Genomic DNA, 26590 nt, shown 5'->3' with positions numbered 1-26590 from the left:
TGGAGAAGACGGAAAACACAAAGCATCAGCGAGGATGTGGAGCAGCAGGACTTCTATCTGTGGCTGTGCAGGGGGCAGTGTACGTGAGCACATGGCTCTGGCGAACCACAGGGCAGTACGTACTCAGGTTGACACATGCAACCCCCAGGGCCCAGCAGGGAGGTGCATGCATGTCCACCAAAGACACGCACCAGAATATTCATAGGGCAGCACTGTTCCTAGTGGCCCCAGCTGGCAGCTCCCAGAGGCCCTTCAACGGCAGGACCGATAAACAGTGTACGACTTACACTTAGAACACGGATGAGACACACACATAGGACATTTGTGAGTTCATGGAATAGGAGGGCAAGCAGAACTGCTCTGCGCTAACAGAAGTCTGGGTGGTAGTAACAGTGAGATAGGGAGGGAACACACTAGGGGTTTCTAGAGTCCTGGGGGGGAGATCTATTTCTTGATCTGAGGGCAACACACTGATCTGCACACTTGTGATACCAGCATTTCTCCACGTGAATTTTATATTTCAATCAAAAGCAAAACATACAGTGGCTCGGTCCATTAAGCATCTGTCTTCAGCTCAGGTCATGATCCTGGGGTCCTGGGATCAAGCCTGGCGTCGGGCTCCCTGTTCAGTGGGGAGTCTGCTTCTCCCTCTGCTCCTCCCCTGGCTCATGCTCCCCACTGCCTCTATCAAATAACTAAATAAAGTAAAAAAACAAAAAACAAAAAAAGAAAACAGAAATAATCCAAAAGTTCACCAATAGGTGAACACACAAACTGGGACACATCCATACACTGGAAGGTTCGTCAGCATTAAACAGGAATGAGCTATGGACACGTGTAGTGACCGAGATGGAACTCACAGCAATGACACCGGCAGAGGCCAGGCCAAGAAAGCACACCCACTGTGTAATTCCATTTACACAAAAGTCCACAAAATGTACACTTGTGTCTGGTGACAGAAAACAGAGCGGCAGTTGCTTAGAAATGGGAGGCAGAAGGAGCGGAAGGGAGAGGCCACAGAGGCGCCTGGGGCGAGACGGGTGTGCTCACACTCTCGTTTGTGGTCCTGGTTTCACAGGTATACACAGAAGTCAAAATGTCAAACTGCAGGCTTTAAATGTGTGATGTTTAAATGTGTTGAATGTCAATTATAACTCAACAAAGTGGTTTAAAAAGTAAAAGGAACGTGCATGTCAAATACAAACAGGAGGATAAAAATATCAAAACATGTAAATATAAACACCTGCTCACGGCTCCCCAAATGGCCCGCGAGGCCCTATAAAATCTGCACCCCCCCCTCCCCGCCCCTACATTGTCTCCTCTCTCCCTCCATCCCTTCACCAGCCAGCTGGCTTCTCAGCTTGCAAACCTCTCTCCCCAGGTGTTTGCTCTCCCACTCAGCCTCTCTAAAGCCTCAAACCCACTCCCAGCCCTTCTCCTCTCTCATCCCTGACTCCCTGCTTTCGCCCACCCGCCCCTCCCCCCCGCCTGGCCCCAGGCCAGAAATCTTCACTTGTTTGCTGTCAGCTTCCCCTGAGATGGAAAAGCTCCACAAGGCAGAATTGTCTGTTTGGCTCCCTGCTGCATCCCCAGCATTTGGTGAAAGAGAGCATCAACAAGTCCCAGCACATTTCATTTCCACCAGGGGTCCCCAAGAGCCCCAAGCCTCGGCTTCTCTCTGCCACCACCCACTCAGGCCACAGAGTGTTAGTTCAGGTCCTCATCACCCTCACCTCCACCCTCTTCACACCTCCAAACTGAGCTCTTGATCTACCCTCATCATCACCAATTCACCCTCTACCTAGCAGCAGGAAGGGGCTTTCTATATTCAAATAAAACCTATCACCATTTGCAGGGCTTCTTGTCTCCAAGGAGTGGCTTACAAGGCCAAGTACCCACGGCCTTGATACGTTCCCATGCTTTTCCCTACCCCTGGTGCCTTTCCACAAGTCATTTCCTCTATAGGGAACAAAGTCTCTCTCGGCCACCTGGCAAATTCCTGTCATCCCTTAAAACCCCAGTTCAAATATTTCCTTTTTCAGCATAGGGATTTAGAACCAAAATCTTTGGGGCATCTGGGTGGCTCAGTCGGTTAAGCCTCTGACTCTTAATTTTGGTTCATGTCATGGTCTGAGAGTCCTGAGATGGAGCCCTGTACCAAGCCTCCCCTTTCCCCCTCCCCCCACCTCACTCATGTGCACATGTGCACACACTCTCTCTCTCTCAAATAAATAAATAAATATATATATATATATATATATATATATATATATATATATATATATATATTTTGCAGAAGCCAGAGAAGGGTGGTGGTTAGGAGGTGGGGTGGGGGGAAGTGGTAGCAGAGGCAGAGGGAGAGGGAAAGCAGACTCCCTGCTGAGTGCAGAGACTGAGGCAGGGTTCGATTTCCCAAACCTAAGATTATGACCTGAGCCAAAACCAAGAGTGGAATGCTCAACTGACTAAGCCATGCAGGTGCCCCAGAAAATAAATCTTAAAAAAAAAAAAAAAAAAAAAAAAAAATCTTTGAAGTCCTATGAATGTGGGTTTAAATTCTAACTTACTGGTTCTGATGGTTCCATTTGTCAGCCTGGCTTGTCTATGATGCTCAGCTGCTTGGTCAAACACTAGTCTATAAGGTATTTTGTGAATGTAATTAACACAGACTATCAGTTGACTTTTAGTAAAGGAGATCACCCTTGATAATGTGTTTAGGCCTCATCCAATCAGTCAAAGATCTTAAGAGCAAAATGTGAGGTTCACTGGAGAAAGAGAAATTCTGCCTCAAGGCTGTAATCAAGAAGCCCTGCCCGAGTTTCCAGCCTACCACTCTACCCCACAGATTTCAGATTTGCCAGATCCTACAATTGTATAAGACAATTCCTTAAAATATCTGTTTATTCTATTGGTTCTCTTTTCCTTCCTGGCCAATTTACTGGTTATGAACCCTAAGACCCACCTAACCCACCTATGCCTCGATTCATCATCTGTGTTAATAGTATCCATTGCACAGTGTTGTTAGGGGATTGAAGGAAACGTCACATAAAGCCCTTAGGCTAATGCTTGGCTTATGTAATGGGCAAGGACAGTGTGGTATTGATTTTAGGATACCCTACAACCTCTAGTATGCACTTGGTGCTCAATAAATATTTGCTCACTAGCCAAGTGGATGATTATCCACCAATGCCTAAATACTGCCATTATCCTGGAGGAAATCTGCTAGCCCAAAGTCTCTTGTGTTCCCATCACCCTGCCCCCAAAACATGACTCTCTTTCCCCGTGCCTTCCAAGCAGGAAGGGGGAGCCCTCCACTTTCCTGCCAGTTCCCTCTCTAGCCAGTATACTGAAAGTATGCAAAGTGGGGCTTTCCCTGCCTCACCACCTGGAACATATTTAGCAGTCCAGGGCTCACAGAGACAATGGGGAAGAGGAAGGTTTGACTCCCATCCTTCCAGGGCCCACTCAGATGCCATGTCCTCCATAAAAGTGTCCCTTGACCTTCCTGGCTAGAAGTGACTGCTTTCTCCTCTGAGCACTCCTGGCTGTTTCCCCTTCTCCAAAGTGATGGGCATCTGGCTCTCCTGAGCCCTGCACACTGCAGGAGGCCAGTGTGTTTCTGTTGACTCGCTTGGCCAGTCAATCCTAGAAGCATGTACACTTGGCATTAGAGCCCATGGAATTCATTTTTGTCACTCACTCAGTAATTATTTGCAGCATGTCTGCTATGTGCCCAATGCTGCATCAGGTGCTGGGGAGACAGAAGGGGACACAGTGGACCCAACTGAGGGCAGGCTTCATGGAAGAGAGAACACTATGCCCAGGGTTAAAGCACAAGGTGGAATTTGCCAGGGGACAAGATAGGGAGAAGCAGAGAGAACTTTCCAGACTGAAAACTCAGCCCATGCTGCCTCCTGCTGAGGCGAGAGGTCACAAAAAGCCAAGGTATGTTCCCAGTTGTATGGAGAGAGGAAACAAAGTCAGGAAGCTCTAAGTTCCTTAAGCGGATGACCAACCCACATACAAGAAGAGCAAAATCCATCCCCTTAACTGGGCCCCTCGTTCCCATCAACACAGGAACCCAATATAGCCGGAATGGCGGGGGTGACACACACAAGATCATGAAGGACCACAAAGGGCCTTACAGTAAAGTTGCAGATTCCCCGGGCAATAAAACTTCCCTCCTGAGCCCCAGATATGCGATAACCAGCATCTAGTACACACTGTTCACTGGAAATCATTCCAGGGGGAGGCTGTTGGGCACAAGAAGCAGAGACAGGCTAGAATCAGGGTATCAAGGCTGATCATACCTTCATGGGGCTCACTTCCCCTGAGAAGGCCGTGGTGAGGGAGGAAGAGGCCAGGGGAGGCAGCTTGAAGGTAAAGGCAGGCGCTGAGAGAAACAAGCTAAAAGGGAAAGGGCAAGTGGCCCAGCCTGCTCAACTGACGTTTGCCCTCTGCCTTCTAGGGTTTCCCCCAGGGAGGTCCTGCCTCCCTGCCTGCCAGCAACTCAGCAGTTCTGCTCAGTCTTAGATTTGGGTGCTGCAGGAAGCATTTAGAAAGTGGCTGGAAGATGTGGTCTGTGGGCCACAGCTTGCTAAGCACCCGCCTAAGCCAGTCATGGCTGCCCTGTTTCCCTGGCCAGGCGTTCATGTAAGCCAATTCAGCCACTGAGATGTGAGGGGAACCCCAATGAAGGGTTTCTGAGCACCCTTCTACTTGCTCTTTATTTTTATTTATTTATTTGAGACAGAGAGAAACCGAGCACGAGCCAGGCAGAGGAACAGAGAAGAGGGAGATGCAGACTCCCCACTGAGCAGAGAGCTCCATATAGGGCTCAATCTCAGGAACCTGAGATCATGACCTGAGCTGATGGCAGACCCTCAACCGACTGAGCCACTCAGGCACCCTTTTACTTGCTCATTAAAAAAAGGGAAGAAACACAAGGAAGAGATGGCTGCCTGGTCTTTTGCTATGCTTTGTTCTGCTAGGATGTGGTGACTAGGTCTACCACCGCCATCTTGGGACCATGAGGGGAGAACCCTGAGGGTGGCGTGCAAGAGAAAAGGGAAGCACCTCTTCCTGATGTCGCCACCAAGCTGCTGAATCAACCAGCCCCAGAGCTCCCTCACCTCAGGACTTCTTATCATGGAAGATAAAATCATTATTACTAAAGCTATTTGAACTGAGGGCATGGCGGGGAGTGGCTAGAAAGGAACTCTCAGGCAAAGTCCACTCAAACCCAAGGACCCCGGGGCTGCCATGGTGAGAAACATTTATAAATCTTGTGTAACATGTGGCCACTTGATAGGTTTTCCAAGAGGAAGCCAGTTGTGGGCCTGTTTTCTAGAAAAAAATCCAGTCAGAACTGCCTTGCACTGTTTCCTGGGCCACATGTGCCTTACCATTCTTTTGAGCCAGGGCCTGGTCGATGAAGTCTGCAGCCCTTTCAAAGTAGGCGCTGAGGTTGAACTCCTGCGTGTCATTGGCCTTGATGCCCAGGTAGGTAATGCCGGAGTCCTTGTAGAAGTTGGCATTGGTGTTGACGTGCATGAAGGACCTGCCCTCAGCAGCATTCAGAACATGGGTGATGCCTAGTTTCTGCAGCTTGGGGATGTCTTGAGCCACAGACCTGGACAGGAGACAGGAGCAGGGGGATGATTACCTGACCACCTGGCAGCCCCAGAAGGAGGAAGATGGAGAAGATTCTAAGTCTCCTGGCAAAGCGAGGAAGCCTCCACGCTTGGCCCCTGCCAACTTCCCCTCATCTTGTGACCCACCTCCCTTACTCCAGCCATATCTAATTACCAGCAGCTTCCCCAAATAGCTGGGGTGGTTTCAGCCCCATGCTGTTCCCTCTCCCTGGAATGCCCTTCTCGAGCTTCTCCATGGTCACACACCCTCTCATTTTCCATCAATATGCCCTGATCGCCCCCTCCATTCCATCTGGCATCATGTTCCCTATACTGTGGTGGTGGTACAGCCTACTGGCTCAAAACGGGCTCTAGAGTCAGACTGCCTGGGTCTGAGTCGAACCCTGAGACTTGCCAGCCAGGTAACCTTAAGCAAGCCACTTAACCTTTTGGTGACTCAGTTTCCCTATCTGTCAAATGAGGTTGACAACAATACCTACCCCCTGGGCAGAAGGATTAAATGATCTAGCCTAGGGATCCCTGGGTGGCGCAGCGGTTTGGCGCCTGCCTTTGGCCCAGGGCGCGATCCTGGAGACGCAGGATCGAATCCCACGTCGGGCTCCCGGTGCATGGAGCCTGTTTCTCCCTCTGCCTGTGTCTCTGCCTCTCTCTCTCTCTCTCTGTGACTATCATAAATAAATAAAAATTTAAAAAAAAAAAAAATGATCTAGCCTATAGACAGAGCTTGACACCGTAGTCAGTGCTCTTCTAATGCCTGATTGTGATTATTTGTTCGGATGGGTAGGCTGTGAACTTTTGAGGGGGTAACCAGGTCTGTCTGCCCAGCACTTGCTATTGCACCCGGCTATAGGTGCTGAATGACTATGGGGTGAATCAGTGAGAAAGAATGAAATCAACACATCTTAGGCAGCCTCCTTCCTTGGACTATAAAGTGTGGCGGCCCCTCCAGTCCCCCAGAGGGGCCCTTTCCACCACAGACCACTAGCCACATTTCTGAAGCTCCCCTGGGTGAGTAAGCACTTGGGGACCAAGTGGCGCCAACAGAACTCTGGGGGTTATAAAACATTTGATCTGAATAGTCAAAGGGCTCCTTTATTTCATCTCCCAACAACATCCCAATTCAGACAACAGTTTATACTTTACAAAGTGCCTTCTCCGACATGATCTTGTTTGCCTGTCACAGCAGCCTGCAAGGAAGCCAGGCCTGGGCTTAAGCTTCCAGGACAGTGGAAGGACAGTGCTGGGGCTCACATGGGATGCTTAGGGGCAGAGCAAGGAGAAGACCTGACACCAGCCCTGCTCTGTCTTCCCCTCACTCTGCCTGGCATGTCCACATCAACTGCAGATCCTGAGATCTAGAAAATGAGGCTCATACAGACTCCTCTCCAGGCCCTGTGAGCCCTGATTTGGTTCAGGGGCTCCCTATGTGCAGGAGTACCCCCCCACACCCCTGGTCAAGTCAAAGCCAGATTCACTAATTGGGCTGGGGATGTGTTTCTCTACAGTGGCCACCGGCACTTTCCACCCTGGCTACCACCAGACATCCACCGCCTCGGTTTCCACTCGGGAAGGAGGGGCAGCTGAATGTGCCAAACTGCCCCAGACAGCGGGTTCTCCGAGGCACCAAGGCCACTTGCTGCTGGGGTGGCTGGACAGAGCACTATCCTCTGAACTTTGCAATTACGGAGCACTTCGGCTAAGGCCCTGGGACTGTTTCAGCTGTTCCTGCTCATGACACTGCACGTGGTTGTTAAACAGTGGTTGATTAAAAAAACAAATAACTCTGAAGGTGAATTTTCATTCACCTCCCTTCTCTAATTCAGCGTTCAACAAATTTACCGTTACCACTACTATCACTATGAATGTGCACTGTAAATGCCGGACACACAGTAGGTGCTCAATATGGTGAATGAATGGATGGAATGGATGAGACAGTCCCCACGAAGGCAGGACCTGCCTTAGGGACCCCTTCTTGCCCCGCGATGACCCTCATTTTTGTGGCAGCCCTTAGCAGGGTAAGCAGCAGGTCCTAGTACAGGACAGGGGATACAGACATGAACAAGGCATGGTCTCTGTCCTCACAGTCCCTCAACCACCCTGGGCCACCATTTCCTCCTGGGTCAAAGGGGAGAAGGGAGTTAGTTCTGGGTTTCTAACGCAGACCCTGGCCCATGGAACTTAGGGCGTTGGTAAACCAAACCCTATCTGGAAGGCAGGGGAGGGAGCAAGGAAACCCCAGCCCAGCTCTCCGGATCCCTCATTGGGAGTATTTCGATTCCTTGATCTGGCCTGCCCAGCCGGGAAAGTTCCACGCCCGATCTGTGACGTCAGCCAGTTGCCATGGCAGCGAAGGCAGACATTCCGCGGTGACCTCACTGCAGAACCAGGCAGATGTCACATGACGCGCGGGCTGGAGACCGGCCGGGTGACAGAGGGCCACCTGTTAAGTGATCCCGGTAGCCCGACCCCGCCCAAGGCCAAGCCCCTAGCGGCTGGCGGCTTCGGGCCGGACGCCCGGGGACCCGGGCCCCCCGCGGGGGGAGGACGCGCGGGGCCGGGGCGGGGTCTAGCCCCTCCGCCCCACTGCGCGGGGGCGGGCGGCGACTCCAGCCCCTGCCCGGCCCCGCGGGGCTCCCGGAGGGCGGCCACGCCCCGCACCCCCCCCCCAGCGCCCGCAACGCCCCGACCCCGGCTTTCGGGTGGGCGGGGCGCCCCAGCGGCGACTCACGCGTTGCCCACGTAGATCCTGGGGGTGACCTCGTTGCAAGGCTGGCTCGGCAGGCTGTAGCAGCCGCTGCCGTCCGACAGCAGGTCGTTGAGGTCCTGCACCGAGAGCTCGAACGGGCCCGACATGGCGGCGGCCGGGCCCTGCACGCCGGGGCAGCAGCCTGCGAGGGGAGAGCCGCCGGGTCAGCTGGGCGGGGGCTCCGAGCGGGGACCGCCCCGTCCCGCCCCGGAGGCGGGCCCGCCGGGCGCGGGAAAAGGCGGAGCGCGGACCGCCCGCGCGCTCTGCTCCCGGCGGGAAGGCGCGCCGCCGCCGCGGGCGCTCGGGGGCCCTGGGCCTGTCCGCGTCCCGCGAGTTTCGGGGGGTCCCCGGAACCCCCCAAGCTGGGGCCTTTTCTGCATCATTACAAACGGGGAAGTGCAGTAACATTGGACTAAACGCAGGGCGCGATCAACGTTCCCAGTGACCGGGGCGCACACAGGTGTCGCCTAGTTCTTCCAGGATTACCGGGACACCCGGATTCCGCCTAGGAGCCCTGACTCTTGCCTGCTGCGGAGCAGCGGCACTGACATCACCGGGGTGCTTGTCAGAAATGCGAAACCTCCGCCCCAGCCCTGCCCAACGAGAATGTGCATTTTACAGCACCCCCCGCCCCCCGCGATCCTTACAAAGGTTAAAGTTTGAGAAGCCCAACTCTGAGGTACATTTCTTCCAGTATTTCTTGAGAGCCAGCATCGTGCTTCAAAGCTTGGGCTCTGTGCAGCCAGCGTGGCATTGACCCTGGAGAATTACTTAACCTCTCTGAGGTGGCTGGGGGGGGGGGGGGTGCGGGGAATGAGAACACTAGTACCTAACTCCTAGGGTTGTTTGAAAGATTTAATGTGACACTCAAGGAGAGCGCCCAGCACTGTACAGTGAGGACTCAGTTGGTGCCCTCCCTCTACATCAGCCAATGTGATGAGCACCCACTAGGTGCTACTACGCCTGTACTAGGGTGGAGCGGAATCAGGTTCCTTTGCAGCCCTTCCAGGAGCAACTAACTGCCAGCCCACCATGAGCCACATCAGTGTTGGCAACTCCTCATTTGCTGAAATCGCACTAAAGGCAGAAGACAGTCTCTGTCCTCCCCTACTGCCCATGGCTGTTTACCCCACCCCTCGAAAAAAACAAATGTCCTAGGAATTCAGGAACCAACCCCTCCCCGCATCCTGAGCCCAGCCCTGCTACTAACTTGCTTCTTGAGCAGCAGAGCAGGCTGTTACTTTGGACCTCAGTTTCCTCATCTGCAAAATGAAGAAATTGGATGAGATTATCGTTAAGGTCATCTTTCACCTCCCCCCAAAAGCTTGTGATCTCACACCTCCACAAGATCCACTGTAGTGGAGACTACTTAGCTTGTAGTTGAAGGTATGTAACCAAGGCTAGACTTCTCCATCCCCACCCCCTAACCCCTACCTGGTGCCTTCCCACCCCTCCCAGCACATCACACCTTTTCCCACTGGTGTTGGTGGCATCCACGTGTCAGGCAGGTGGGAGAGATTCTGAGTCTTGCCCTTCATCTTGACTTGGACCTGTGTTAGCTTTCAAACAGAAGCCCGGGGATCGTCAGGCATGCTCTGCTTCTCCTCTTCCTTCCCCAGGACCTGTCCCTGATGTCATAACAGGGTAACTATGACAACCTGTCATGGGGACCGCTAAGTACCTCACAGAGGAGCCTGGGTGCCTCATTTCTTAAATGAGACTAGGAAGAGAAGATGAACAATTCCCTGGATTATCTAGCCTACCCTGTAATCGTCTCGAATCACAGACAGAGCACAATCTTCAGGAAGAAACTGGACTTTGGCCACTACATATTTCACAAGAATAGAATACAAATAGGTATGTGGGCAGTTGGGGCGAGACACCACAATTAGGGGTTCTGGAAGGGTCCACCTTACAGATATTGACATTAAACCAGCATAGTATGACTTTGTGATGGTTGGTCTTATCTGCTGGGTTGGTTGGGTCAGGTCAAGAAGACCATTGGAGTCAGTGACAAAATTTACCTTCCACCAGGAGTTCAATGGATGGAAATGCTCACTCAAACTCTTTAAAACCAAAGTCAGCTAGAGAGGGAGTGGAACTCCAACTCCCAACAGGCTAGTTGCATTGGGAAAGGATGGGAAAGACTCTTTCATGTGTCTGTTTTACCCATTCTGGCCCTCACTTTCTGTTATTTGTGCTAAAAACTCTTTGAAGATGCCAGTTAGGGAAATGTAGCTACTAAAATTCCTGAACTGGGGAAAGGTCAATTCAAAATCATCACATTAATGAGTCGGGGAGGTTGTCTAGGACGTGAGCAGGCTTTTTGAGGCGGCTAAGAGGACTTCTGTATGGTAACATAGATCTCTCTTATCCTTCTCTAGTGAAACCAGCTGTTGATACCAAACCTCCAGCGGCGCACACACATCACATTTTAAAACTGAGCAAACTACAGGTACTTGTTGTTGCCATCTGCGGATGTACTTTATTGATTTCTCTCCATGTCCTGAGGAAGTCAGGTTCCCAGAGCCTTATAAACACCCACCATTCCAGAGACTTATTAAGATGCTCTACCCCTTGCACACCACACCCGTTCCTACACTCTGCTCCCAGTCTCCACTGTGGCCCACAATTTCCCCCTTTCCCACCATCCTGGAGAAGGGTGATGCTGAGCATTTGGGTGTTGGACAATGTCACCATGGTGGAGTATGGTTTCTTACCAGGGTGAACAAAAGCGGATCGACAAAATCGAATACGAAAACAAGCAACTGTGTCAGAAAATCGCCAATGCCCATCGTGGCCCTGCCAAGGTGGATTGCTGGAACGAATATTTTTCCAAGAGGTAGCATTCTTTCTCATCTTTTCATTTTTGGAAAGTCAAAATTGACTTTTCCCTTGTTGGGTTTTAGTGCAAGGTTCTCCTGAGCAGGAGGTGTACTTGAGAGACGGTATCTCGATGGGTAGCCAAAGAGACCGGGTTAAGGAGAATGAAAACTATCCAAAACGGAGATCTTTCTCTGGTGATAAAGGGCTAACTTTTATTGCATCTAAGAGACTTTTTTGAAGTCCTATTCAGAGTTGGTCACAAGAAAATACTGCATGCTCTTGTAGAATGGTGACCGTAGCTGGGACTGACACAGCATTCTTTTTTTCTTTTAAAGATTTTATTTATGGGATCCCTGGGTGGCGCAGCACTTTGGCGCCTGCCTTTGGCCCAGGGCGCGATCCTGGAGACCCGGGATCGAATCCCACATCGGGCTCCCGGTGCATGGAGCCTGCTTCTCCCTCTGCCTATATCTCTGCCTCTCTCTCTTTCTCTCTGTGACTATCATAAATAAATAAAAATTTAAAAAATTTTTTGAAAAGTGAAAATCCTCTTTGGATTTCTTTAAAAAAAAAGATTTTATTTATTTATTTGAGAGAGAGACAGAGCACAAGTGGGGTGGAGGAGGAGCAGAGGAAGAGGGAGAAGCAGGCTCCCCACTGCGCAGAGAGCCCATTGCAGGATTTAATCCCAGGACCCTGGGATTATGACCTGAGCTGAAAGCAGATGCTTAACCAAGTGAGCCACCCAGGTGCCCCTGACACAGCATTCTTGAGTCAGTTCCTCAAATATTTCCTGAGGAACTACTATCTACTAAGTCCTATGAATACAAAGATGAAAAGAGATATATATATTTTTTTCCTAACATCAAAAAATTCAAGACCTATTAGGGGAGATGTTTATGTAAATAATAATGGAGAATAGCCAGGGCTACAAAAGAAGTGTATGCAGGAAAGAATCTGGTGGATGTGTGTGTGTGTGTGTGTGTAGGAGGGAGTGTCAAGATACCTTTCCTATATCCTTATATATCTGAAACAATTGACAGGTGAGATAAAGTGAAGCAAAATTGTCACCAGCCTTTTGTGATGTGTCCATAGGCAAGACCTTCCTCATCATATAAACCAGACATTCTCCGTCCTGGTTTCACATAATAATTCCTAGGGTGCTTTTACAAAATGCCAATGCCCAAGCTGCACCCAGACCAGTAAAGTAGAAACTTCTAGTGGACATCAGGGTTGAAAACTGCTGATATAAACCTGCCAATGTTGTGCACGCTCCCCAGAGTGTAGTCTAGTTCAACAGATGTATGGGGTCTCACGGCTCAGTGAGAAAGTCTGTTCTCTGCACTTAGGCAGCGCGGGTTTATGACATTACTAGTTCATTCAAGAAGGGAATTTTACTCTTTGACCATCTCAGGATTTTGTGTTTTTCAGTTTAAACAGAGAAACAAGGAACCGAGAACTAGTGAGAATCACCGTGGAAAACCAGGGCATTCTGAAGAGGCTTAGTGATCGCAAACCCCACTATGACCGCAGGTCATCCGAGATGGACTGGCAGGCACGTGGCTGCTCTGTGTCTCTTCCTTGCGCACACACAGTTCGTCTGTGTTCAGAGTAGAGTCAGTTGCAGAAGAGCCTCCCTATGCGGCTGAGGGAGAGATCATGAAAAATGCAGTAATTGGTAAAAGAGAAAGCACCCAGAGCAAACAAAGCTAATGACAGGAGCGAACCATCCAGGAGCTAACCCATTTGCTCCTTGGGAGCAAAGCCACCATGCGTCAGTTTCAGAAAATATCTGGTAGCATTCTCCCTCAAGCTTTAATTCATTTAAAAAAAAAGACAACGTATAAGCAAAAAGGAGGAAAGGGTACATGATTCAGTGTGTAGTTGATTCCCTTCATTTAGGAATGACCTTTCAAGAAGGAAAAAGGAAAAACGCCTTCTGCATTTATTTTATTTTTTATTTTTTTTAAGATTTTATTTATTTATTCATGAGAGACACACAGAGAGAAAGAGGCAGAAACACAGGCAGAGGGAGAAGCAGGCTCCATGTAGGAGCCCAACTTGGGACTCGATCCCAGGTCTCCAGGATCACACCCTGAGCTGAAGGCGGTGCTAAACCGCTGAGCCACCAGGGCTGCCCAATTTTTTTTTTTTTTTTTTTTTTTTTTTTTTATTCATGAGAGACACAGAGAAAGCCAGAGGGAGAAGCAGGCTTGTGCGGGGAGCCTGATGTGAGACTCGATCCCAGGACCCTGGGATCACAACCTGAGCCAAAGGCAGATGCCCAACCACTGAGTTCCCCAGGTGCCCCCTGTGATTTTTCTTTTTTTTTGTTTTTTTTTAAAAAAAACAACAACAACAAACTAACCACTCCCTCCCTTTAGTCTGTAAGCCTTTTCTAAGCCAGCCTTAGGAGCTAGAACTTCAACTTTAGCACCAGCCCCCTGGCATTGACATAAATCTGATTTTCTCCCTTTAAGAATTCAAGACGCTATATCAGAAATACGACAAGGTATCTTCTCTCCCGAGATGATTAGGTATGTCTTACCATGGCTGCTTCTTATTGGGGAATACAGTGATCATGGTTGATACCAAAGCCCTAAGAACTGTACAGATGGAGCACAAGGGACCCAGTTAAAGGGATGGATTTAGCCCTTCTGTAATATAAGGGAACTTAGAGCTCTCTATTTCCTCTCTCCATACGAGTAGGAAGTGACTGGCTTTTGTCATCAGCTTTGAGTCTTTACGTGAGTCTAAGGGGAAGTGATTTGTTCCAGGAAGATATAAACAGGAGGTCTCATGGTTTTAATGTTGTGCCAAAGTTCCATTACAGGTCTTTGTCACTATTCAAGTACTGTTGTGTTGGCATTTTGCATTACTTAACATTATTAGTAATGACTAAATTTGTGTGTGTGTGTGTGTGTGTGTGTGTGCTGTTCCTGAGGAGAAGGATAAATGGACACTCAGGCTTTCCAAAGAATAGCTCCGTATAATTGATATTTCTCTATTTCTCTTCCTCTTTTCCCCCTGAATACAAGGTTACTCACCATGGAAAAGATACGAGAGAAAGCCCTAGGATTTCTTAGCTACTTAGAATTTCAAGACACTCCTAAGTGGCTGAATGCTCCATCTTAGGATGCTACAATAAAGCTTGGAACATAAAATGAGTAAGTTACATTTAAAGTACCCAAAGGCTTTTAAGTCCCATCCCCAAATGGAGACAGAGTAGGGCAGGCAGAAAGAAAGATGCAAGCATTATTATCTGGGGCTCTGAAAAGAAGTTTCTATGAGACAGAAAAAGAAACAACTTTTTAAAACATACACCATCGCCACCATCCTAGAGGGGAGGAAGGTTGGTGTAAGATGACCCAGCTGCCAAGTGCCGCGCACTGTCAAAATGGAGAGCAGAAGCACTTGATAAGAGTAAGGTTCAGATAGCACAGAGAACAAATGCCATTAGTCTCTCTGTGAATATACAACACTGGAAAAGAATGCCTCATTGAAGTTTCTGTGTATTCTGTTCATCTATAGGGAGCAGCAACAGTAAAAGTGTCATACATATCTCAAAACATATGGCAAGACAACGCTGCATGACTGCTCTGACTGGTCGTGCTGGGTTTGAGCCTAACTTTTTAAACTTTTTATATTGCAAGAGAGCAGATCTTAAGTGTTCTCATTACAAGTAAATAAACTTTTTATTTAAAAATGATTAGATTCACAGGAAGTTGCAAATTCACAGGTACATTTGCGAAAATAAATGTACCAGGGCTGGGGAGGGGGCTCCTGCACCCTTCACCCAGCTTCCCCCAAAGTTAGCATCTTGTTTAACTATAATATGATATCAAACCAGGAAGCTGACATTGGTAGAATCCATAGGGTGTATACAAATTTCACCAGTTAAACGTGCGTGTGTGTGTGTGTGTGTGTGTAGCTCTATGTAACGTTATCACATGTGTAGTTTTGGGTAACTATAGCCACATTCAAGATTCATAGTTTGTACCATCATCAAAAGACTCCATGGTACCACCTCTACCCCTTTTAGCCACAGCCCCCCTCTTCCAGTAATCACTAATCTGTTTTCCATCTCTGTAATTATGTTATTTCATGAGTTACATAAATGGGATCATGTGGTATACATCCATGCTTTTGAGACTGGCTTTTTGTTGTTGTTCCATATAGCCTTGAAGTTCATCCAAGTTGTATGCATCAAAAGTTCATTCCTTTTTACTGCTAAAGTACTATTCCATAGTATAAATATACCAGTTTGTTTAACCATTTGCCTGTTGAAAGACATTTGGGTAGTTTCTAGGTTTGTTTTTTGTTTTTTGTTTTTGACTATTGTGAATAAAGCAGCTATGAGTATTTGTCACAATTTTCTGCATGACAGTAAGTTTAATTTCTCTGGGATAAATGCTTGAGAGTACAATTGCTGGGTTGTATGGTAAGCCCATTTTATTTTATTTTATTTTTAAATATTTTTTATTTATTTATGAGAGAGAGAGATTCAGACAGACAGGCAAGAGACACAGGCAGAGGGAGAAGCAATCTCCTCGCAGGGAGCCCGATGTGGGACTCCATCCCGGATCTCCAGGATCACGGCCTGGGCTGAAGGCAGTGCTAAACCGCTGAGCCACCCGGGCTGCTGGGCTGCCCGGTAAGCCCATTTTAAAAGGAACTACAAACCTATTTCCAGAGTGGCTGTCCCATTTACATTTCTACCAGCAATGGATGAGTGATCCAGTTTCTTGACATCCTCACCAGCATTTGATATTTCTGATTTTAGCCATTCTGATATGTGCATAGAGACATCTCATGTGCTCTTAATTTGCATTTCTCTAGTGATTAATGAAGTTGAACATCTTTCATAGGCTTATTTGTCATGTGGATATCATCTTGCATGAAATGTCTGAATATCTTTTGCCTGTTTCCTGACTGAACTGTTCATTTTTTAATATTGAATTTTGAGAGTTCTTTATTATATTCTAGACCAAATCCTTTGTTGGAAATGTGATCTGCAAAATATTTTCTTTCAGTTTGTAATCTTTTAGTCCTCTTTTTAAAAAAATATTTATTTATGATAGACAGAGAGAGAGAGAGGCAGAGACACAGGAGGAGGGAGAAGCAGGCTCCATGCCAGGAGCCTGACACGGGACTAGATCCGGGGACTCCAGGATCATGCCCTGGGCCAAAGGCAGGTGCTAAACCACTGAGCCACCCAGGGATCCCCTAGTCCTCTTTTTTTACAGATTTTATTTATTTATTCATGAGAGACACAGAGAGAGAGGCAGAGACACAGGCAGAGAGAGGAGCAGGCTCCATGCAGGGAGCCCAATGCGAGACTACTCCCAGGACCCCAGGATTACACCCTGGGCCGAAGGCAGACGCTCAACCACTGAGCCACCCAGGCGTCCGTCTTTTCATCCTCTTAACAGGGTATTTCATAAAGCAAAGTATTTTAATTTTGGTGGCATCCACTTTATCAACGATGAAACTGTTCTGTGTTTTGTCTATATCGACATCAATATCCTGGTTATGACCTTGTGCCATAATTTTACCATCTGCTTCCCCTGAGGAAACTGGGTAAAGGGCACATAGGATCTCTATGTTATTTCTTATACCCATGTAAATCTACAATTACCTCAAAATAAGAAGCTTAAAGAGTGAATCAATATGTCCAATTATAAATTCATTATTAACTGGTTCCAGTTTATCTCATTTTGAGGAATCACTTCAATCTAGAATCTAGATACCCAGATTAGAAACCTGGAGGTCATCCTTTACTTCACTATCTCACTTTCTCCTTCCCCCTGACTATGTATTCTCTTCTTTTTAATTTTTTATCTTTTTAAAATATTTTATTTATTTGTTTTAGAAAGAGAGAGAGAACTAGCAGGGGAAAGGACAGAAGGAAAGAAAGAAGCAGACTCCCCGCTGATCAGGGAACCTGACTCAGGGCTCAATCTCAGGACCTGAGCTCATAACCGAAGCTGAAGTCAAACACTTAACCGAGCCATTCAGGCACCCTAGCCCTGACTACATATTTTCAATCCAGCACTCCTACTGCCCAGGGTCTGCATGTGCTACTGTTAGCTTCCCTTCAACTGAGAATGTCTTCATTTTTCTTTCCTTCCTTAAGGATAATTTCATCACATATAGAATTCAAGAGTGATGGTTCTTTGCTTTCAGCACTCTATAAATGTTGCGTGACTTCTTTCTGCCTCCATAGTTTCCTTTATAGGCAATACTAAAATAGAACTTGAATTGGTGTTTCTTCCTGGTTGTTTTCCCTGTTTTTCAGATTTTTTCTTAGTCTTTATAAAGTTTTTAGAAGATTAATTATGATGTATCTTGTGGATTTATTTGGTCTTAACCTACTTGAAGTTTATTGGCTTCTTGAATCTGTAGGTTTCTATCTTTCACCAAATTTGGGGATTCTTCAGCCATTATTCCTTGAATACTTTTCAGTTCCACATTTTCTCTCCTTCTAGGATTCCAATGATCCAAACATTGGCTCTTTTGTTATTGTCCCACAGGTACCTGATCCTTTTCTTTTTTCTTCCAATCTGTTGTTCAGATTGAGTAAATTTTATTGATCTGTCCTTAAGTAACCTGATTTGATCTTCTGTCATTTCCACTCTACTACTGAGGTCATCCAAGTTTTAACTTTCACAATGATTTTTTATTTCTACAATTTCCATTTGGTTCTTTCTCATAACTTCTATTTCTTTGCTAAGTTTTCCCATTCAAGAGAATTTGCAATAGCTTGTTGAAGCATTTTTATCACAACTGTTTTAAAATCCTTGTGAGATAAATTCTAACATCTGAATCATATCAATATTGGTATCAATTGATTGTCTTTTCTTTACATTGTTGTCTTCCTGGTTTTGGGTATGATGAGTGGTTTTCTTTTTTTTTTTTTTCTTCAGTTTTAGCAATTTTCTTTTTTTTAAGATTTTATTTCTTTATTCATGAGAGAGAGAGAGAGAGTTAGAGACACAGGCAGAGGGAAATGCAGGCTCCATTCAGGGATCCTGACATGGGACTCGATCCTGGGTCTCCAGAATCATGCCCTGGGTTGAAGGCGGCACTAAACCACTGAGCCACCCAGGCTGCCCTGATGAGTGGTTTTCCATTGCATCCTGGACATTTGGGTATTATGTTAGGGATCTTTTAGTTCTATTTACATCTTCTATTTTAGCGGATTAGGAATCCTGTTTAGGTTTAGTGTATTATTCTTGGTTCTTTTATGAGTTTTCATTCCAGTGGAAATTCAGCTTTTTGTTTGTTTGTTTGGTCTTTATTTTGTTTTTTTTTTTCGTTTTATGATTTTATTAACACAAATACAACATGCATATAAGCTGTCTATTCATTTTCTTCACTGTGCAGCCTGGCATTGGGATTGGTGATTCTGATGGCCAACTGGGCTACTATTTCCACAATGGCTTTGAGGTTCTTGGCGAAGACATTGTTAGCACTGTCTGCCCAGTGAGATTTGTTGCACATCAACAGCACTTCAGGCTCCTTGACATTGTGGACTAGGAACTTCAGAAGCCACTGGACAGCATATGCTTTGTTTGCTTGCTCCCATAACCAATACTAGGCATCAGGATCTGGTCCTTGAATTTTCTGTGCACCCTCCTCTTAGTGCCTCTGGATTTCTGCTTAATTTTAACATGCTGATCTGATGGGTGCTGGATGAACTTCTTGGTCCTCTTTTTAACCATCTTAGGCTTCACCAGATGTCTGAGGGTGGCCATGATGCTGAGGAAGAGATGGCAGTGCTGTTTTCTGAGCCCTTGCAATACTGTTCTGGTCTTTGTTGTTCTTTGGGTGCTGCTAGGATTCCTGCTCAGTCCCTCCTGGCATCTTCTGTGGTGTCAGAAGGTGCCTCCCTGGATTGCATGGTGTTGCTGGGCGACCTTCTGCAGAGGTGCAGGCAGACATTGCTGCCACTGTGTGGAGTAGGGAGACATGGGGCTTTGCTGCTGCTGGGAATGAATTGGGCCACTTGCTGGCATCCTGGTGTGAAACTAAGGTAGGGGCTCCATGTAGGTCTCTACTGGGCTCCCTGTCCTTTAGCTGAGAAAGCAAGCTTTCCTTTCTTTTTTTTCTCCCCCCCCCTTCCTCCTCTATGCCTGTTGGTGGTTGCAGGCCCCTTCAGAGCTTAGTCCAGGGTATATGGAAGATGAAAAGAAAACCCAAGAAACTCACCACACTGTTGTTCCTCAAGCCCTGAGGTCCCTAGCAAGTCCACTATCATCTTTCTAGGGTTTTAAAAAATATTTTATTTACTTGAGGGAGAGAAAGCAAGAGAGAGAGCAAAAGTACGAGGATCACAGGGAGAGGGAGAAGCAGACCCCTACCAAGCTCACAGCCTGACTTGGGGCTCATTCCCATGACCCCGAAACTATAACCTGAGCTGAAGGCAGACACTGGGATCCCTGGGTGGCGCAGCGGTTTGGCGCCTGCCTTTGGCCCAGGGCGCGATCCTGGAGACCCGGGATCGAATCCCACGTTGGGCTCCCGGTGCATGGAGCCTGCTTCTCCCTCTGCCTGTGTCTCTGCCTCTTTCTCTCTCTCTGTGACTATCATAAATAAATAAAAATCTTAAAAAAAAAATAAAATGAAAGCAGACACTTATTCAACTGAGCCATCCAGGTGCACCACCCCCACCATCATCTTTCTAGCTTTCCGAGTCCTTTTATTGTTGTTTTTAAACTTCCAAAGTTTTTAGTTGTAGTTAGAGAAGAAGAGAAGGAAAATGTGATTCTAAAACCACAAGCCTGCCTTTTTGTTTGTTTTTAAAAGATTTTATTTATTTGAGAGAGTAAGAGAAAGGGCACAAGCAGGGAGAGGGAGAAGCAGACTCCCCACTGAGCAGAGAGCCCATACAGGGTTTGACCCCAGCACCTCAAGATCATGACCTGAGCTGAAGGCAGATGCTTAACTGACTGAGCCATCCAGGCACCCCACAAGCCACCTTTTAAAGGAAGCAATAATTTGAGACTATATTCAAAGGGCAGGAAAAAAAATAGAGTAAAAAACTGACCTGCATCAACCCTGCCCCACCCCTGTTAAATGCTACTTATTGGTTCTGGACTATATGACTTATTGGGCTTTGTGCTTGTGCTGGTCTGTTGACATTAAATAAATTAGCAAGGGCTAGCATGTTGGTATGCATAATTCCTGTGATTGGTGGCATGAATGATGTGACACTGGATAAATGGATATAAAATTTTGATAGGCTACATGTCTTTATGTATGTATTCAGACATATGATGTAAAAGCACAATTGGCTTATGTTTATCATAGCTGAGCACTGCCTGAAGGATGAATGGTTGGTTGTAACTTTCTTAAGCCCCTCTCTTATAGACAGTGGAATGGATGGCAGAGGAGGTTACAAATTGCTAGATCAAAGATGGCAAACAGCATGAACTCACTTGCTAATTCTGCTTAATTTATACTGGATACTTTGTCCTGAAAAATCCAAAAGCCATGCCTAGATTCAGCAGGAGTGCCATGTTCAATTAGTACTGTCTGCCATGGATACAAGGATGGGCGGTGGCAGCACATATGCCCCACCCGTTTAACATCCCCGATCTAGAAAAGTCCTCTAGAGCTCACATTCTTTTCGTAGACACAGAGCTCACCTGAATTTGAAGGCCCATGGTGGGGCAGGGGGAAGCTGTATCTTGAGGGGTACGTAATAAAGAGATTTCTCAGTGTGGAGGCCCAGAGTGAAGGTCTTTTGCAAAGATTTTTCCCAGGGGCTCAGAACACATGTAGTTCTAGCTGGAATGGGACTTGGCATGGCATTTATATACATCCTACCAATATCTATTTGTAAACAAGTGCATTTTTTTAAAACAAGACTTTTCTGCTTTTTACAAACGGTAAAAACACTTTACAAATGATCTCTGTCTCTGGGGCCTTAACCATTCTACTCTCACAGACTTAGTAGCAGACAAACAGCAGATAACAGCTTACTTATCTCAGGGGCAGGGAAGTTACTTGGACAGGAAATGGGGCAGGCATCCCATTTCCATGCCTTGCTTCATAATATACATGAAGAGAATTATTACCATTTTATCTGATAATTACATAAAAATATTACGAAGCCAAAAATGCCTGTTGAGTAAAATGATAAAAAGAAAAAAAAAGCCATCTGGTGTTCAACCACTCTATTCATATACTGGAGGAAAAACCACCCAGATGGGACATGCTAAGAGTTGTTTAGTGTCTCTCAAGAGTCATTTTGACTTATGTTTTCTGCCCTAGAGCTGATTTTTTTTAAAGATTATTTATTTATCCATGAGAGACACACAGAGAGAGGTAGAAACACAGGCAGAGGGAGAAGCAGGCTCCATGCAGGGAGCCCGACGCGGGACTCAATCCCGGGACTCCAGGATCACACCCTGGGCTGAAAGCGGCACTAAACCGCTGGGCCACCAGGGCTGCTCTAGAGCTGATTTTAGAGCCTGGCTCTCCCATATAACACACACAATTTTGTACGTGTCATTCACACTTATAGGGGGCAGTTGCCCTCCCTGCCCCGCCGCTATGTGGAGAACTCAAGACTCATTTCACTTATTAAGAATTTGTGCTTGATCAGTGCAAACAAATCCTCATCCTTTTGCTAGAAAGATCTAAAGAATGTGATCCTGGCAGGTGGACCTACCAGGTTAGTGAGTTAGGAAGTTGCAAAGGTATCTATGTGAGCAGGCAAAATGGAAACTTCTAAATAGGCAGCAAATCTCCCTGGTGCTTTACCCTTAACAGGGCTCCCTTTTCTTAACATGAGGGAAAGGGCTTGGAATGTGTAAGCAGCCCTTTGCATTCTTGAGCCGTACTGCATTTTATTGTAAACTTTAGCTGTGGTGAGAAACAGGGCATTTGTCAGGGGGACAAGAGGGACAAGTGATGGAATGCAACAAAGCAAAGCCAGGGCTCAAGGATATGAGTCTGAGGGTATTTAGAAAGGGGACGAGCAGCTTTATACTCCTCCAGAGTCCTTGAAAACACCACTGTATCATACGATAGCACAATAACTCATGATGATTGTGAAGTGTGCCTCGGTCTTCAGAAAAAGTTCGCATGTGCTTGCTAATTAAGAAGGCAGAGAACCAAGTTTTCTACTGCCAAGCAAACGCTATTGAAAAGGTTAAAATCAACATTTTAGTGCTTGATGACAGGGGAGCTTCAGTTGCATGGAAAATCTCAGTGGGTAAGACAACTCTATTTCCAACAAAGCTAAATAAATGAAGCATCACTCCGTTTATAATCTCTGCAAAGCAGACCTGTATAAATTTACCAGCCCTACCCTCAAAAGACGGTGGTTACTTAACTTCGGTGCAAAGGATCTGGGTTGACTTGCCTGTGATACTTTGGGGGATGCAATGTCTTATTTTGTGATATGCACCCTTTCCATTCATGTGTTCTGCTCCAAAGGGGTGCAGTGAAAATCAACAGACAAAAACCAATCACAAATGAGACTTCACACATATATTCTTCTTGACAGTGAGGTTTATGGAAAATTCTGCTCCTCTCCATATGAGATTCCTTGATGGTAGTATGGGGGAGGCTGGACTAGGTAATCTTCCAGGTCCCCTCCAACCCAGATGTTCTAGGATGCAGTTACCTGACCCAACTAACAGGTACCCAGTGAGTGTCCTTGCTCAGCTTCTCCAAGAGCACTCTGAGCTGGCTGTGTGCACTCTGGAGGTCCTGCTTCACCAGCACAGAGTCCACCAGGTGCCCGTAGTACTGGTCTATGAAGGCAGCGGAGGCGGCCATCTCTTGCTGCTCCTCATCCTGTAAGGCAAGGGGCAGTTACAGAGCAACTGGGTGGTTCTCCCTCAAAATAAGAAACCTACAGTCTTTTACTCGGGCAGCATTCCAACGTCTAATTTTTAAGTGACGAGTGGGTGAGTAGGGCCCACGAATAACCCATGGTGCACGCAAGAACAGAGAGTGGTGATAACACCCTATCATGCGTCCAAAAATGTTGCCAGGCAGTAGACACAATCATTTGTTCATCCTCTCAAAATATCCACTACGGACCTGTAAACCTCAGGCATGACATGCACCTTGGGCAGACACCGATTCTGTATCTGTGAGTACGTATATGTCAATATCACACTTCCAGGTGGAAGACACTTCCAAAGAAGTGGTACTATAGTGTCACATGTCAATTTGGTTAAGTAATTACAGCAGAAAACTACAAATACTATATTAACTATAAGCAAAGCAAGCATTTCTGGAATCAATGACAGGGAAAAGCAGGAGTGTAAGTAATGCCCTTGAAGACTCCTAAATTCATCACGTAGAACTTGCCATCTCCTCAGAGTTGCTCTCACCAGAGCCCAACTCTAGCACCATCATTAAAGTGGAGTTATTTGTTACAAAAGTGATGGGACAATCCTGACCAAATAACCCCATTTCCCTGGGGCCCCCGACTTCCTTCCTCAGACTGCTTTCCTAACCCCTGACACTCCAGGACAGGTAGCCCACGAGGCTTCCTTTGCTCAGCCTGCATGGGGTTTGCTTCTTCACTCAAAAACACCTTGAAAAAGCACAACCTCAATCCAGTAGTTGACTGATGGTTAACTTGATTTGGGGGAAAAAGGCAAGTGGCAGGTGAAGTATCATCACAAAATGAAATTCATCTCTGGCACTTACCCACCTCTTTCTACCTCTTTCCTGGTACCTGCTGGCTTCCCTCTTGTGCTTACAGAAACTCAGTGCTTTTATAGCACTCGTGAGCTGTCCTCCCCCAAAGAGACCCACATTCCAAAATATTTCTTCCTCTCCTCTCTGTTGCCCATCAGCCTCAGATCCCTATTCTAGTGAGAGCACCTGCGGGGTCACAAGATAGATTCTAAAGGCTTAGGAAAGAGTTCGGCAAAGATGGGAGAGACTGGAGAGACGGCTGAAGTCATTTCTTCCCAGGAGAAAGACAAAAGCTCTCCCAGGAGAGAAAGCTACGTCTTTCTCCCAGGAGAAAAAGTAGGTGGTGTCAGGAGAAGCTTTCTAAATCCATACTCTCTCTCACAGGGCTCCCTCCTCTCATGCTCAAAAGCACTCTGCAGTGTCCTGGGGCTGTCCCTAGATCTTCAATCCCACCTCCATCACTCCCCCCCCCCCCACCTTACAGAAACACCTCCCGCAGACCTGCCCCCTGCCTCTGGAGGGGCACGAACAGTGTTCATCTTGGAAGCATTTAGCTATTTAAGGGAGTATAGAAGAAACATTTTTGCCACTAAGTACCTCAATCTTTCTAATATTTGCATCTTAAAGGAACTCAAGTACATCTCTCATGGAGTAAAATGTATGACATTAGTTTTGCAGCCATAAATCCCCTGAACCAAGGGTGCCTGGGTAGCTCAGTCGGTTAAGCATCCAACTCTTGATCTCAGCTCAGGTTGTGATCTCAGCTCAGGTCGTAATCTCAGGGTCGTGAGTTCAAGCCCTCTGTTGGAGCCTACTTTAAAAAAAAGGTGGGGGTGGCGGGATCCCCAGAACTCCTCTCCTGACTCGTAAAGATGGAACTCAACCACCTGTGGCTCCAGCCAGAGAGTCACAGTCCTGAACAACACATAGGAAAGACTCCCACCATGCTGTCTTTTTACCCATGTTGGATTTACTTGCTGGATCCAAAGTTGGTGTTTCAGTTATAAACTTACTTGGGTTGGGCCTGAGAATTCAAAAGATTAGTGTGATCAAGTCTTTGACAGATGTCCCTTATATCTGGGAGGATCCTTATGTGAAGGAGTGAAGGGTGGGGATTCTAAGCAAAGTCATCCCTGTCTGAATTGGGAGGAACTTTTAGCTGCCCTGCCTTGTGCTGCTTTTTTTTTTTTAAAGATTATTTATTTATTCATGAGAGACACATAGAGAGAGGCAGAGACATAGACAGAGGGGGAAGAAGGCTCCCCACAGGGAGCTTGATACAGGACTCGATTCCAGGACCCTGGGAATGTCTGAGCCAAAGGCAGACACTCAACCACTGAGCCACTCAGGCATCCTAGTGCTTTCTGGTGACGAGACCATCTAAGTCTGGCCAATAGGCAAATGGGAAGACAGCCTGTGTAAAAGGTACTAGTGCCTTTATGCTGCTGTTATAAGCCCCATTAGGCCTTCAGAAATGACCAACTTTAAACTTACAAGTGGTGTTGCTGTGTCCTCACAAGTTGGGGACATGGGTGGCGTCTTCTTTTCCTGAATTGCGGGCTTTACAAATATAACATAGGGCTTGAACTCTGAGGTCCTCAGTTGCTGCAGTGCCTGAGAAAGAAAGTTTACAAACATTACATATTCTGTTTTATTTATTCATTTTAAAGATTTTATTTATTTATTCATGAGTAACACAGAGAGAGAGAGAGAGAGAGGCAGAGACACAGGCAGAGGGAGAAGCAGACTCCATGCAGGGAGCCCGACGTGGGACTCAATCCCAGGTCTCCAAGATCACACCCTGGGCCAAAGGTGGCGCTAAACCGCTGAGCCACCCGGGCTGCCCACATATTCTGTTTTATCATGAAACACTTTCTGAATGTTCAGTAATGGGGTGCTTCATCACATAACCTTCAGTGGCAAAGGTCCCGATCACGTGGTCTGATGACAATGGACTTCAACTGGGCAGACCAGCTGCTCATTTTCCTTTCCTCCTCTTTGACACTGGACTTGGCTGGGCCCCAAAGGCCCACTTGCTGAGAATGAACGTTCCAAAGCCCTGGCTCCAAGTGTTGCCATCTATCTCAGCTCTGACCCCAAAGCTCTAATTAACCTTCTTACGCCCTTCTCCACCTGCCCGGTCCTGATAGAAGAGCCAGCAAGATTCAATGTGTATCTCTTAGTCGAACGTCCTCACTTTGGACTACACTAATTCAAAATATGTGTTGTTATACAGGCCTCCTTATGATATTCAGAGAAGAAAAGGTTTGCTAAGCAAATGAAGAGACTAAGAAATCATTTGAAACACACTGTAAAGACTTTAGAAGGTTTTCAGTCATCAAATCATCCTGTTCATTAGTGCCTATGATCTAGAATGTAAGGGCCTCAATTTGGAAACACCAGCATTAAGCTGCTATATGTACAATGCGCACCACCGCCCCACCCCTGCGAATCAATAAAATCACTTTTCAAATGAAATTTTGCAATTTAGACTTTTAATTTTGATTACCAACCCCCAGTTAAGTCCAAATGAGAGAGGGTTTTCCTTTGTAGACATAATATGCTTTTTGGAATCTGTTTCAAGCCAACTTCTGTTAAATGAAGCCTACAGCTTATAGCATCAAATCAGAGCTCTGTTTCATAGAGGAAAAAAAAAAACCCAGATTGAGTTCTAAGCTTAGAAGTTTTTGTCAAA

General features: G+C 46.7%; 3 protein-coding genes across 8 annotated transcripts in view; 1 reads left to right on the top strand and 2 right to left on the bottom strand.

Annotated features, from left to right (window-relative positions):
- The window catches only part of DUSP3 (dual specificity phosphatase 3), a 13786-nt gene extending 3753 nt beyond the window's left edge, over window positions 1–10033 (bottom strand). Inside the window, exons 1-4 of the mRNA XM_025439594.3 lie at window positions 9869–10033; window positions 9611–9662; window positions 8383–8542; window positions 5406–5632 (exon numbers count right to left, since the gene is read on the bottom strand). Coding sequence (XP_025295379.1) covers window positions 5406–5632; window positions 8383–8542; window positions 9611–9662 — 439 coding nt within the window. The 5' untranslated portion in view covers window positions 9869–10033. The remainder of the gene's footprint in view (window positions 1–5405; window positions 5633–8382; window positions 8543–9610; window positions 9663–9868) is intronic.
- CFAP97D1 (CFAP97 domain containing 1) lies at window positions 9637–26373 on the top strand. 2 transcript variants are annotated; one of them, XM_025439596.3, is made up of 7 exons: window positions 9637–9786; window positions 10020–10257; window positions 10785–10855; window positions 11124–11242; window positions 13707–13763; window positions 14265–14393; window positions 26132–26373. In XM_025439596.3, the coding sequence occupies exons 2-6, from the start codon at window positions 10134–10136 to the stop codon at window positions 14359–14361; spliced, it is 468 nt and encodes a 155-aa protein (XP_025295381.1). In that variant the 5' UTR covers window positions 9637–9786; window positions 10020–10133; the 3' UTR covers window positions 14362–14393; window positions 26132–26373. The 2 variants fall into 2 exon arrangements, with proteins under 2 accessions (XP_025295381.1, XP_025295380.1); XM_025439595.3 differs by lacking the exons at window positions 9637–9786; window positions 26132–26373 and adding an exon at window positions 12658–12781 and having other exon boundaries at window positions 14265–14390.
- Window positions 22732–26590, bottom strand: part of MPP3 (MAGUK p55 scaffold protein 3) — a 27304-nt gene continuing 23445 nt past the window's right edge. For all 5 annotated transcript variants that reach the window (XM_025439588.3, XM_025439587.3, XM_025439592.3 and 2 more), the window contains 2 exons: window positions 25390–25509; window positions 22732–23037 (listed from right to left, as the gene is read on the bottom strand). In XM_025439588.3, coding sequence (XP_025295373.1) covers window positions 22861–23037; window positions 25390–25509 — 297 coding nt within the window. In that variant the 3' untranslated portion in view covers window positions 22732–22860. The remainder of the gene's footprint in view (window positions 23038–25389; window positions 25510–26590) is intronic.

The sequence above is a fragment of the Canis lupus genome, chromosome 9 (assembly GCF_003254725.2).
Source record: "Canis lupus dingo isolate Sandy chromosome 9, ASM325472v2, whole genome shotgun sequence".
NCBI lineage: Eukaryota > Metazoa > Chordata > Mammalia > Carnivora > Canidae > Canis > Canis lupus.
Note: the sequence above shows the minus strand (reverse complement) of the source record. Positions and strands in the feature narration are given on the sequence as shown.

What these genes read in the sequence shown, in the direction of transcription:
- CFAP97D1 (XM_025439595.3), top strand. Translation starts at nt 10,134, where the DNA reads ATGAACAATTCCCTGGATTATCTAGCCTACCCTGTAATCGTCTCGAAT. An exon ending in TAAAACTGAGCAAACTACAG is followed by an intron (nt 10,856 to 11,123) that starts GTACTTGTTGTT and finishes GTTTCTTACCAG; the next exon opens with GGTGAACAAAAGCGGATCGA. An exon ending in AACGAATATTTTTCCAAGAG is followed by an intron (nt 11,243 to 12,657) that starts GTAGCATTCTTT and finishes TGTGTTTTTCAG; the next exon opens with TTTAAACAGAGAAACAAGGA.